This window comes from Mytilus californianus, unplaced genomic scaffold, assembly GCF_021869535.1.
Source record: "Mytilus californianus isolate M0D057914Y unplaced genomic scaffold, xbMytCali1.0.p SCAF_5, whole genome shotgun sequence".
Classification (NCBI taxonomy): Eukaryota; Metazoa; Mollusca; class Bivalvia; order Mytilida; family Mytilidae; genus Mytilus; species Mytilus californianus.
This window is the reverse complement of record NW_026262701.1, coordinates 37,206,827-37,219,605: the sequence shown is the minus strand read 5'-3', so window position 1 is coordinate 37,219,605 and position 12,779 is coordinate 37,206,827. Positions and strand designations below refer to the sequence as shown.

At 32.7% G+C, this 12,779-nt stretch overlaps 1 protein-coding gene across 1 annotated transcript in view; it reads left to right on the top strand.

The window, feature by feature from the left end:
• Window positions 1–12,261, top strand: part of LOC127701966 (neurotrypsin-like) — a 48,289-nt gene extending 36,028 nt beyond the window's left edge. The window contains exons 2-4 of the mRNA XM_052205942.1: window positions 1,043–1,190; window positions 10,443–10,606; window positions 12,110–12,261. Coding sequence (XP_052061902.1) covers window positions 1,043–1,190; window positions 10,443–10,606; window positions 12,110–12,261 — 464 coding nt within the window. The remainder of the gene's footprint in view (window positions 1–1,042; window positions 1,191–10,442; window positions 10,607–12,109) is intronic.
• Window positions 12,262–12,779: the final 518 nt, after the last annotated feature.

Below are 12,779 nucleotides of genomic sequence, written 5' to 3'. Positions count from 1 at the left end.
GCTTAAATTTGACACCTATATTTTGACGTTGCTGTAGAAATTATCCATCAATACCATTTCAGATACTACAAAAATATAAAATGAAAAATTTGACACCAACACAAATGTCTAAAATACAATAAAGTGATCAGACGGGTAAAACCATGACGTGATTAAAAATGAATACAATAACTTGAGCAGAAAAAAAAATCAAACAACATTTCTGATGACCACACACTAATTCCCATGTACCAAACACCATTACACGTTTTATATGGAAGTTTACACTATTTCTGGGCTGTATGATTAAAAAAGCTGACGCCCTACAGTGTGTTTTAAGAGGCTTATGGACAAATTATTCAGTGCAATATGCATAATATATTTATAAAAATCATATATAAGAGAGGGGACATAATGTATTGAAATAGGTTGATTATAATACAGTTTAAAGCCAAATAAAAAGTAATAAAAAAATCAGTCTACATTGAAACTGTTCGAACAAGAATGTGTCCATAGTACACGGATGCCCCACTCGCACTATCATTTTCTATGTTCAGTGAACCGTGAAATTGGGGTCAAAACTATAATTTGGCATTAAAATTAGAAAGATCATATCATAGGGAACATGTGTACTAAGTTTCAAGCTGATTGGACTTCAACTTCATCAAACACTACCTTGACCAAAAACTTAAACCTGAAGCTGGACAGAGGGACAAACGGACGGACGGACGAACGAACGGACGAACGAACAAACGAACGGACGCACAGACCGGAAAACATAATGCCCCTCTACTATCATAGGTGGGGCATACAAAGTCTGAACTGGCACCTTGTAATACCTTTATTTTGGTTAATGTTATCACAGTTTCTTACTCGAACATTTATAGTATTTCGAATGATTTGCCGGGTGATTTGCTCATTCTGCTTGTATCTTTGTGTGGTTGGTTTAGTTGAAACATTTAAAATATATTTTATTCATGTTCTATGTACATAATTTATCAACATTTCATAAACCATTCAATGTACATAAAAGAAAAATTCTGGATTTCCTTTTTTCATTCAGCAACTCCCGTTAGGCTGGTAGGTGGAACAAAACCATCGAAGGGCAGACTTGAAGTATATCATTCTGGAAGTTGGGGATCAGTTTGCGATGACAACTTTGACCTGAAAGATGCAGCCGTTGTATGCAGAACGCTTGGATTCATGACAAGGTACTTGAAGCTATCATTGTAAAAACTAGTCTGTCAGATATTAATGTTTGTGTTATTTTATTATAATCTGTCATTTTGCTGCAGAACTCTAAACTTCATTTTTTTTACAAGACTGCAGTAACTGCCAACATAACCTTACTTTGAGATCTTGGTTTTAACATATTTTGATTTAATCTGAGTAACAGCCTTGATCAAAAAGATATTTCGATACAAAATATCTTCCAGAAAGTTGTTGATATGAGTAAAATATCTTTTTGATAAGGTTGATGCTCATTTTCAATTGATCAAAATTTTATGTAAATGACCATTTATATATAAGTAGATCAAATATGTACATTTTGATATGTTTATGGTATAGCATTGTCTTTATAATTACATTTCCTGCTCCAAAGTGACCAGATTGTGTCACTCTATTCATTCATCATTACAAATAAGTATTCATTGCAGTGCTTCTAACTTTCTTTTAAAAGTAAAACAAAACCAAGGACATTATTCGACCAAATTGTATTTGGGAGACCGGTTTTATTGATACAAATATAACCTTAAAATTGACAACTGTAGAAGATGTAAATAAAGTATACTCATTGATAAAAAAATTGAGGAATATTGAAATGTCGACTTTGAATTGGTATTGTAGGTATAGACAACCAAACCAGATGCACAAAATTGTCGATTTGACACCGCAGAATAGAGAACACTGTTATCTTGAGAAAACGGATCATGCGGGAAACTTTAAATGTGGTTATCTAAATGTCAAATATACTATTAAGTCGCGATATTGAATCAATATCCTTAACCAACATGTCCCTATATTGACTCTTTACAATGTTCTGTGAAAGGGATAAGGCTGGAATCAATATCGCCGATATCTTATGTCTTGAACATCAATTATAAATGTATTCATCATACATTAACATTTGATCGAGATAATTTAACAAGTTAATACTTTTCTGTCATTCCCTACGACGGCTTATGTATTTCGTGATATAAGACTTAATTCAAAAGGAATCAAGATGTTTACAACTATTAAACGATTCAGCAGGCGTTAAATCTTTCTATTTTTATATGGACATGCAAACAACTAAATTTACATGGGGAAGATGAAGGAAAGGCTAACGGTTATTCTACCTTCATACTCAATTAACAAATAAAAAGTCAAAATATAACTCAAATTTTGCTAAACTTGAATTTAACTTTACTTCGAGGTGCAATGCTGATAAATCAAAAGAATACTGTTGTTTGCATTGATGATTTGGATTTCTTACCATCAACGTGAAAATTCAGCTTTTTGTATTTACTTTGTGATTACAGTTTGTTCAAATTACACGCAGAATATTTTTTTTAACATTTGTTTATTTGTCGATATTTACTATCATACATATGTAAAACCAATCAGTTACAAATGTATTAAGAATACTAATACTGAACCTTTTCCTTGTTTATTGGATAACCTAAACGATTGTTTGTCCGTCACAAATTTCCAAATGATAATGAAAGTACCGCTTGACCAAACAAATGCAGGTCACAATCAATTTGGATTTTAGTTTTAGCATTTACAATAAAAATGAAAAAAGCAACGAAATACGTGATCACCTTTATATATATATATATCATCTTTTAAATACACTATCCTATGTTTTAGAGAAGAGAAAACTGTAATATATATATAGATTTGTGACACGCCTAAATTTGACTTTACTTTCAAACATGTCCTCTTATTAGAACGTGTCTATTTATATAAAAAAAAAAATCCCTCCAAAGCATTCCAATATTTCTTGTAATGTCCAAACGTGTCACATTTTAGGTAAACCATGTCTTCTCCACACTTGTCCATTTAAGTTATGTAGACACTAGTTTGGTAATTTCTTTTTAATTTCATTGAAACATTGTTACATGTAACGACATCTACATGCAAAATAATTTGGTACATGTTCCCAGAAAAAATATTTCTACATTAAGTCTCATTTTAATATAAAAGATATAGAGGAAAATAGTTTTTGTTAATAGAACGAGTTGAAATAGTTCATCAGTATTTGTATATTACAAATTCGTGAGATTATTTAGAGACATGATTCAAACGACATATGGGTAAACGTTAATGCGACAGCCACTAAACAACACTCCAAACTAAAGCATCTAGAAGCCAAAAAACCAGCCGAGTAAAGAAAAGTTAGGATGAAATTGAAAGAGACTTTCAAAGATCTGAAATCTATACCGAATTACCCGAACTAATATAATCCATGATAAAGCCTCCGACTATATAGGGATGGGGTTTTCTCATTGTTGAAGTCGTACGGTTGCCTATAATTGCTTACATCCACTTCATTTAAAATTTGGTGGTTAGTTGTCTCATTAGCAATCATACCACATCTCCTTATTTTTATAGTCAAACATTTTTAGAGGTGAATATAAATCTGAACCCCTTCTTACCTTTACCAAACACTATATATCCAATTGAAATTAGTTCTGGTAAAATTTGCACTAGAGCGGGTATATATTGCAAGTATGATAAGTCCATTGTTACAGTTTTTTCTTTTAGTTTCAGTCTCATGTCAGTTAACATATTTTTTGTCATATGTAAACGTTTCCATGTCCTCAATTTTACAAGGAAAATTATTTGTTCCAAATAATCAATAAGCATAAAACATTGAATGTTTTATCATTATGTTCGGACAATAACTTTTTGTTAGGTGTACATTATAATATCCAATCATTATTTCTAAAAAGTTTGTTTATTCGTTTAATAACTGTATAAAGAAAATAAATAATATCAAATCTATAGTATAAACAAATTTGATAATGAATAATTTAATGAGTAAGGCTTTAAATGGTTTATGAAATGTTGATAAATTATCTTGAAATATACATTAGGATGTAAATGGATAAAACGGGAAAAAGCTGACAAAAAATCTTTGGACTCTTTTATTAATTCAGTAATGAAGATAGTTGATATACGTATACAACATTTTAAAGATAATTTTACTCTTAACAACAACCATAAAAATCCTATTTCTCGTATCAAACATAAACTAAAAGAACTAGCCGAGGAATTTGTTTTTGTCCCGGCTGATAAAGCTGCTAATAATATCATTATAGTTTGACGTAAATTTTACATTGACGTTCTGCAACAGGAAATCACGAATTCACCAACATTCCAACTGACTTCATTTTCAGAAAACGATATCTGTAACAAACATAAACTATTAGCTACTTCTTTACAAGCAGAACCAAATACAATGAAAGTCCCAACTATGTACTGGCTTCCGAAGCTACACAAATCACCTTACAAATATAGATTTATTTCGTCTTCAAGTCATTGTTCCACTACTAAATTTTCTATTCTACTTACCAGTACACTTGGTACAATTAAAAACCTGATAATAAATTGTTCAAATAAGGCCTTTGAAAATAGTGGAATTAACTACTTTTGGAGTGTCAAAAACTCGTTGGAAGTACTTGATGAATTGCATGCATATATTGGTTATTTTGAATCTGTTCAAAGTTGTGATTTTTCTACACTATATACCACTTTGCCTCATATTCACACACCTAATTAAATGGGCATTTAAAAAGTCGGAATGCGAATACATATGTTCAAACTCTTTTAGGTCATTTTTTAGTAGCAACAAACAAAAGAACTATGTCAATTGGACATGCTTTGATACCATATCTGCCCTTGAATTTTTACTTGATAACATTTTTGTTCGCTTTGGAGATTCCGTATATCGTCAAGGTATCGGAATTCAAATGGGGACTAACTGTGCACCACTTATTGTGGACCTGTTTTTGTATTGTTATGAGTTACAATTTTTGACTAAAATCAGCAAAGACCCATCGAAACATCATCTGATACAAAAATTTAATAATACTTTTAGACATTTGGATGATATATTGGCTCTCAATAATGACGACCTCAGTGTGTATACTAAAGAAATTTATCCTGTTGAACTTACTTTAAATAAAGCTAATACTTACAATGACCACTGTCCTTTCCTCGATCTTGATATCTATATCATTAACGGGAAGCTTAATACAAAAAGTTATGATAAAAGAGATGATTTTTCATTTCCTATCGTTAATTATCCATTTTTAGATGGTGACGTTCCCTTGTCACCATCTTATGGTGTTTATATATCTCAACTCGTACGATTCGCTCGTGTTTGTAACAACGTATTAGATTTTAGCGAGAGAAATTTATGTATTACTGAAAAATAATTACACCAGGGTTTTCGATATCATAAACTAGTCAAAACATTTACTAAATTTTATCATCGGTATAAGGACATCATTCGTAAATGTAACTCAACATGCAGACATCTTATACGTTCGGGTATTTCACATCCAATCTTTTATGGTAATATTATTTACAAAGCACAAAAATGTCAGTATTCACCTCAAAAGCTAACAAAACCTTTAAACAGACTTATTAAGAAGGGATATAGTTACGATACTGTTGTCAGGTCATTACAGATTGCATATTTTGGCTTTAATATTGATTCACTTATAGGGTCTTTGCATCGGAATTAAACATATTTATTCTAAAACCAGTTGTTGGCATGACACTGGTTATGTTCTTCTCAGATATGTTATGATGGTATGATACTAAACCCCTAACAAGAGGGATTGTGCCTGATATTCATATGATGAAGACATAATCTTTCAATCAGTTTAATTGAGGTCTGGAGCTGGCATGTCAGTAACTGCTAGTAGTCTGTTGTTATTTATGTATTATTGTCATTTTGTTTATTTTCTTTTGTTTCCTATTCTGACATCGGACTCGGACTTCTCTTAAACTGAGTTTTACTGTGCGTACTGTTGTGCGTTTGTTTTTCCTACATTGGCTAGAGGTATAGGGGGAGGATTGAGATCTCAAAAAACATGTTTAACCCCGCCGCATTTTTGCGCCTGTCCAAAGTCAGGAGCCTCTGGCCTTTGTTAGTCTTGTATCATTTTTGATTTTAGTTTCTTGTGTATACGTCCATTATCACTGAACTAGTATACATATTTGTTTAGGGGCCAGCAGAAGGACGCCTCCGGGTGCGGGAGTTTCTTGCTGCATTGAAGACCCATTGGTGGCCTTCGGCTGTTGTCTGCTCTATGGTCGGGTTGTTGTCTCTCTGACACATTCCCCATTTCCATTTTCAATTTTATTATGCGATTCCTGAGCTAATCTGAAATAATATAGTTAACTATTTAAATAACTAAATTGTATACTGGACCAAATTCAATAATATAGACTTTCATATCTAATAAACCTGAATTTCATTATTCTATAAATCAAATTTCTAAATACTAATCTGAAACATATGTGAGTAAGAGGGTCGTTTAAGAAATAAATTTGTTCACTAAAACATGTTCCTAGCTAAATTAATAACAGGGACTGTTATTACTAGACAATTTGAATTGTTCATTTTCTAATTACTTATTCAATTTTTTTCCCAGGGGAGTTCCTAAAACATCTTTATAAACCATAATACAATGCATACTCCGAAATAAACAAATTACATATCTGTTTAGTATGATTTTTTCATAAGCGCGGCGACCGAATCTGTATATCTGCATTTAAAAGTTATTATGATGACCCGTTCTTAGAATTATTGTAGCGTAACGACATTCAAATCAACAATTTAGAAAAGACAACAAGACAACATAATACAAAAGAGGGGCAAAAGATACCAAAGGGAAATTCAAATTCATAAGTCGAAAATAAACTGACAACGCCATGGCAAAACAAAAAGAGACTAAAACACAAACGACAGTACACAAAATACAACCTAGAAGACTGTATCGTGAAAAGATTACCAATATTGAACCAAATGAAAATTAAAACCTAAGAGAGCCTTGTGCTTTTAAGGGTTTTTGGAACGCTAATTAGGACAAATATTTCAGTTAAAGCTGCACTAGCAAAGATGTGTTACTACGGAAATGAATCGTAATTGAGTAAAAAAAAAAAAAAAAAAAACATGGATTGACCGACAACTTATTTTTCTACAGACTTTATAGATCCAGCTCTGCTACCTGCAGTGCATCAATTGTATGGTCGTGCTTCAACTTGACATATGATCCGATTTAAAATGAAATATTGACAGTGTTTAGATCTGAAAAAATGCACATGAAATTAAATTGTAAATTACAGAGACAAAATGAACTAATCAACCAATAAACATAAAGATGGAAACACAAATGGTAACAAAAATACTCTCATGGTCAGTGAATTTCACCATGCATCTCAAAAACAAAAATAATTCTTCGATCGTCCAAATCGCGGAAAATACCAACGGTTTCCTTCTGAAGCTCTTCCCGTTGTAAATATGCAGTATAAATGGTGACAACAAATGAAATATTTTTGTGCGCGGTAGACATCAGTTGACATTTAGACTGTGCATATAAATAAATGTCATGGTATCAATAGGTTTAAGTATTTATAGAAGACGAAGTCCCAATAATAGTAGCAAATCAATAACACGAAAATAGTGTACTAGTGAATGCAAACTCGTTAATTGTTTTTTTCACAACAGTTACACTTGTGTAATTACCTTGTTGACGAAGATCTGTTACGATTTCCCGCAAATTCGTGTATCTCATTTGGAAAATAATACAGACTTGTTTTTCTTTCAAAGGGTAACACCTGCCTCATATTATGACTTAAGAATATTGAAAAATGATTATTTTACAGAATATTATTAACAGAAACTTAGAATATCATTTTGATTCATTTGAGACTATATTAAACCGCGAAATTAGTATCTTGAATATATGCCTCATATCTTGACTTACATCTAGAAATTGCTATGATGGTCGGTTGAGAACTAACTTTACTACAAAAGAGATCATTTCAGCTTCCTAACTGTGAACTTTCCATTTCTATGTAGCACCTGCATATGTTGTATATATCTCCCAGTTGATACGATATTCCAGGGCTTGCGTTTCTATTATGATTTCCTTGATAGAGGGTTGCTGCTCACAAGGAAGCGAATAAGCCAAGAGTTTCAAGTGGTGAAGTTGAAATCATCCCTTCGAAAATTTTACGGAATTGGTTGACCGTAAGGAATATCGGTTTCTCAGATGACAACGGAAATGTTTCAATTGTCGTTACCAAAGTACCATCTTCCTTTCCCCGAATGTGACTTATCGAATTAGACTTATCACCAGGTTTGTACTTACAGCAGCAACACGACGGGTGCCACATTTGAGGAGGATCTTCTTACACTACCGGAGCACCTGAGATCGCCCCCGGTTTTTTAGGGGGTTTATGTTGCTCAGTGTTTAGTTTTCTGTGTGGTGTTTTGTAAACTGTTGTTTTTGTGTTGGTCTTTTTCTGTTTTTTAATGACTTTGTCAGTGTTTTTTTCGACGGTGAGTTTGAATGCTCCTTTGGTATCTTTCGCCTCTCTTTTGTAACTGTGAATTTTAAATTTGTAAAGTGCAACATGACAAAATAACCCAAATGTTCAAATGATCAATTTTCAGACTTTGTAACTGCTGTTCTAATAATAGTTTTAAATGAATCCACAATACGACAAATGAAAAATATCCATAGTTGCTAACATTTACGTCATTTGGTCTCTGGTGTATAAATATGGGAAGGAGGCCATGACTGTGATGACGACAAATGGTTGATATCAGTTTGTTTAATACGAGGGAATGAGGCCCTGATTGTGAATACGACAAATGAGCGAAATCCATTTGACATACACGGGAGAAGGAGGTCTTGATTATGAAAACAACAAATGGACAATATCCAAACTGTGATAACTACCTAATTGTGACTTCGACAAATGGACGATATCATATTGTCATAAACTGGTGAATGGTGATTGTGAATGTGACAAATAGGCAGTTGTAGGGAGCATGTTTTGCCTTCCCAAATTCATTCCTGTACAAGGCGGGAATCGAATTTGGGTCCCTTGGCACAGTAAGCCACTGTTCTACCAACTGAGCTAAAGGAGTACTCCACTAGCGCAGCTAATTAAGGACGGATATAAATTTACTAGGTTAGGGGAAGCACCGCTTCACAATATACGTCAAAAAGATGATATAACTATCGCGTTCTTTTTCAAAAATGAATCCAACTTTAGCATTAAGAACCACTGATTCTACTGCAACTCTTTATCATCCAAATCATGATTAGGAACTAGACCTGAGGGATTTAATTATCTTTTCTAGCTGTATTATGTTGTCTTTATGTGTTAATATTTTGAAGAATTTTGAGTTGATTCCTTATCTTTGTAGCCACCGCTAATTATTTTTTAATTTCATTTTGATGTATATTGATTATGTCATGTCACTAGATAACCCAATGAGTGCTACCATAGATGAATGAATTCAAACTATAATATTTGACAAGCGTTATGATTTCAGCTTCCTGATTTTTAACTTCTCATTTTTCAGTAGTAACATACCATCGGCCCAATCGTGTTGCGTTTAAATATCTCAGTTGATACATAACATACTTGCATGTTCACAATATACGGACTTCTTTTAAAGGGTTTGTTCATTTGTTTGATCTTTTGATTTTGCCATTTCATAAACTACTTTCCGTTTTGAATTTTCCTTGTAATTCGGTATTTTTGTTATTTTATTTTTTCCTACATATAAACCGTCATAGTTGTGCAGTCACCAACACAAATTGGTTTTACCGATACGATGTTCCTTAACTTACTAGCAACAAATGTTCGTGGTCTTTGATCAACAGATAACAGAATAGCTATAGTCATCTGTAAACTAACCGAGATTGGGCCCTGTACCCTATTGTGAAATTTTGAGTATGGCAAATTCGCATGGTGAGTGGTGCATGCATAGCAGGAGTCGCTTACCGTGTAGAACTTCTCTGTCTTGTTCTTTTTAAAGTTTATTCGATTCTCCAGGGAATTTATATCTTGATTTGAATGTTTGTAAAGTATTAATATCATTGATAAACTAATATTGCATCTAATTGAATTAAGTGATTAACATGGTTAAGACTAGAGGCGGTTAATAGCTTAACAGATTGTGAAAACACCTGCCTGGTGTTAAACCTTATGTACACCTGTAGATTACTTTTCTATACTGTCTAATTGAAGAGACATTAATTGTCGAAATGCGCATATGATGCAGTAAAATTGGTACCGTCTATGTAACTATTGACATAATTTTTTTTTATAATTCTAATTTCTCTCTTAAATGTATGTAAACTTTTTTAAGACATTAAACACACCCAAATGTATCCCGAAAATACAACAAATAGTCTAATACAAATTTGTTTTTTCACTAGCCATCCGTCGGTATATCCCGGTGGCCATTTCGGTCACAGCACTTTATCTTCAAAAATGGTTGATCTTAATTGCACTGGAGCAGAAAAAGACGTATCTGCTTGTCAGTCTACAGGTTGGGGAAGTCATAACTGTGGACAGAGGGACGATGTTGGGGTTGAATGTCGTAAGTCTTAAATTGATAATCAACACCTTACATTGAATAACTGACTTCAAGATGATTTAAGAAATAACGACTGCATCTGAGAAAAATGAAATAGGAAAAAGACATGATTCAAGCATTAAAAAGTAAAATAGCAAAAATACCGAACTCTAAGGAAAATTCAAAACGGAAAGTCCCTTATCAAATGACAAAATTAAAAGCTCAAACACATCAAACGAATGGAAAACAACTGTCAAATTCCTGACTTGGTACAGGTATTTCCTTATATAGAAAATGGTGGATTAAATCTGGTTTTATAGCACAAAAGAATACACAAAACTCTACCCTTATTGAAAAACAGGAAAGGCACACACAAAAAATGAAAAAAAAAGGCTAAAATATAAAGAAGGTTAGACATAAAGATAAGTTTAAAAGTTCTGCAGGTTTTTGAAAGTTTAAACTACTTGGGATAAATCATGATGTATATTGTTGGAAATGCCTTTGGTCTATCAAATTAAGTTCAATACTGTTTTTTAATTAATTAACTTGTGAGTTAAGTTATAGGTATTAGCTTGCCATTTAAAAAAAATGATTAAGTAATTCCAAATTCACTCTTTGTTTTGAAGAGAAACGTTCTTTTTCAATATAAATCTAAACAGTTTAATGACGTATTTGAATGTACAACCTTATGTATAAAATGCAGTTATATCCGGTTTGTTGGATTGGGAAAGTTAAATTTATAAAAAAAAAGAGTTAAAAAGTTTTATAGTAGTATTACGCTCCCTGAGACGCTACCAATCCATGACAATGTATACTTTAGATCTTGGTCTTAGATGAGTTTGGGCAAGGAAAAAAATCTGCAAATTTCTAACATATGTGGTTTTGATAATAGCATCGGCTTCTGGTCAACCTACTTTGTAGAACCAACTTAGTCTTTATGATGTTTTTTTTTTATTCTCGGCCTGAATTGGCCACAGAAAATTTTGTTGATATATAAGTAGGTCAAGATTACATCAAGCATTAATGCTTCCAAGGAACTTATATCTTTAGAAAAAAACTACACTACATGCATATTACAAGTTGTATGTAGTGTAATTCAAAACAGGAAGTCCATCAAAACAGACACATTAAAGCGCTGTTCCTTTTTATTTTTGTGTGTTTTTTGGTGTGCATGTACTTATTTTGTGTCATGGATGGATTACCCATATCCGTTGTTTTTTCTATTACAATCAAACGAAAAAAAAAAACAACTGTCTTGGTACAGTTATTGTTTGAAGAAAATGGTGGGTTGACCTGGTTTAATGGGTAGCTAATCCTCCGACTTGTATGAATAAGAAATAAAGAACAGCATTATAACCGTAGTTCCCTTTGATTTAAGTTTAACTAAGTGTATGAAAGTATTCTGTTTCATGAATTAATACACCATATCTAACTAAAAAATCATTTATTCGTTTGAGTAACAGTTGAATGTATAATTTTATTGAGATTTGCTTATGTTATATTTATTGACATATGTTTATTTCAAAGAGACAGGAGTTCGCTTAGTTAATGGTCCCAGTCCATCAAGAGGAAGAGTGGAAATAATGTACCGCGGACAATGGGGAACAATTTGTGATGACAGGTTTGGCCAGGAAGAGGCCGTAGTAGTCTGTAGAATGTTGGGATACCATAACTCGTAAGTTAAAATTATGGATATTTTGCCTTTTATGAATTGATGTGCAGTAATCTCATCATTGATGCCAGGATTGAATAAACACATTATATATACCAGGATTACAATTTTGTACGCCAGACGTGCTTTTCGTCTACAAAAGATTCATCCGTGACGCTCGATTCAAAAAAGTTAAAAAGACCAAATAAAGTACGAAGATGAAGATCATTGAGGACCAAAACGTCTGAAAGGTTTTGTCCAATACAGCTAAGGTAATCTATTCCTGGGGTAAAACACCCTTAGTGTTTCGAAAAAATCAAAGTTTTATAATCAGTTGATTTATAATTATATAGACATAAGAAGATATGTACATAAGTGGTATGAGTGCCAATGAGACAACTCTCCATCCAAGTCACAAATTGTAAAAGTAAACCATTAAAGGTCAAAGTACGGCCTTCAAAACGGAGCCTTTGCTCACACCGAACAGCAATCTATAAAGGGCCCCAAAAATGACTAGTGTAAAACCATTTAAATAGGAAAACCAAC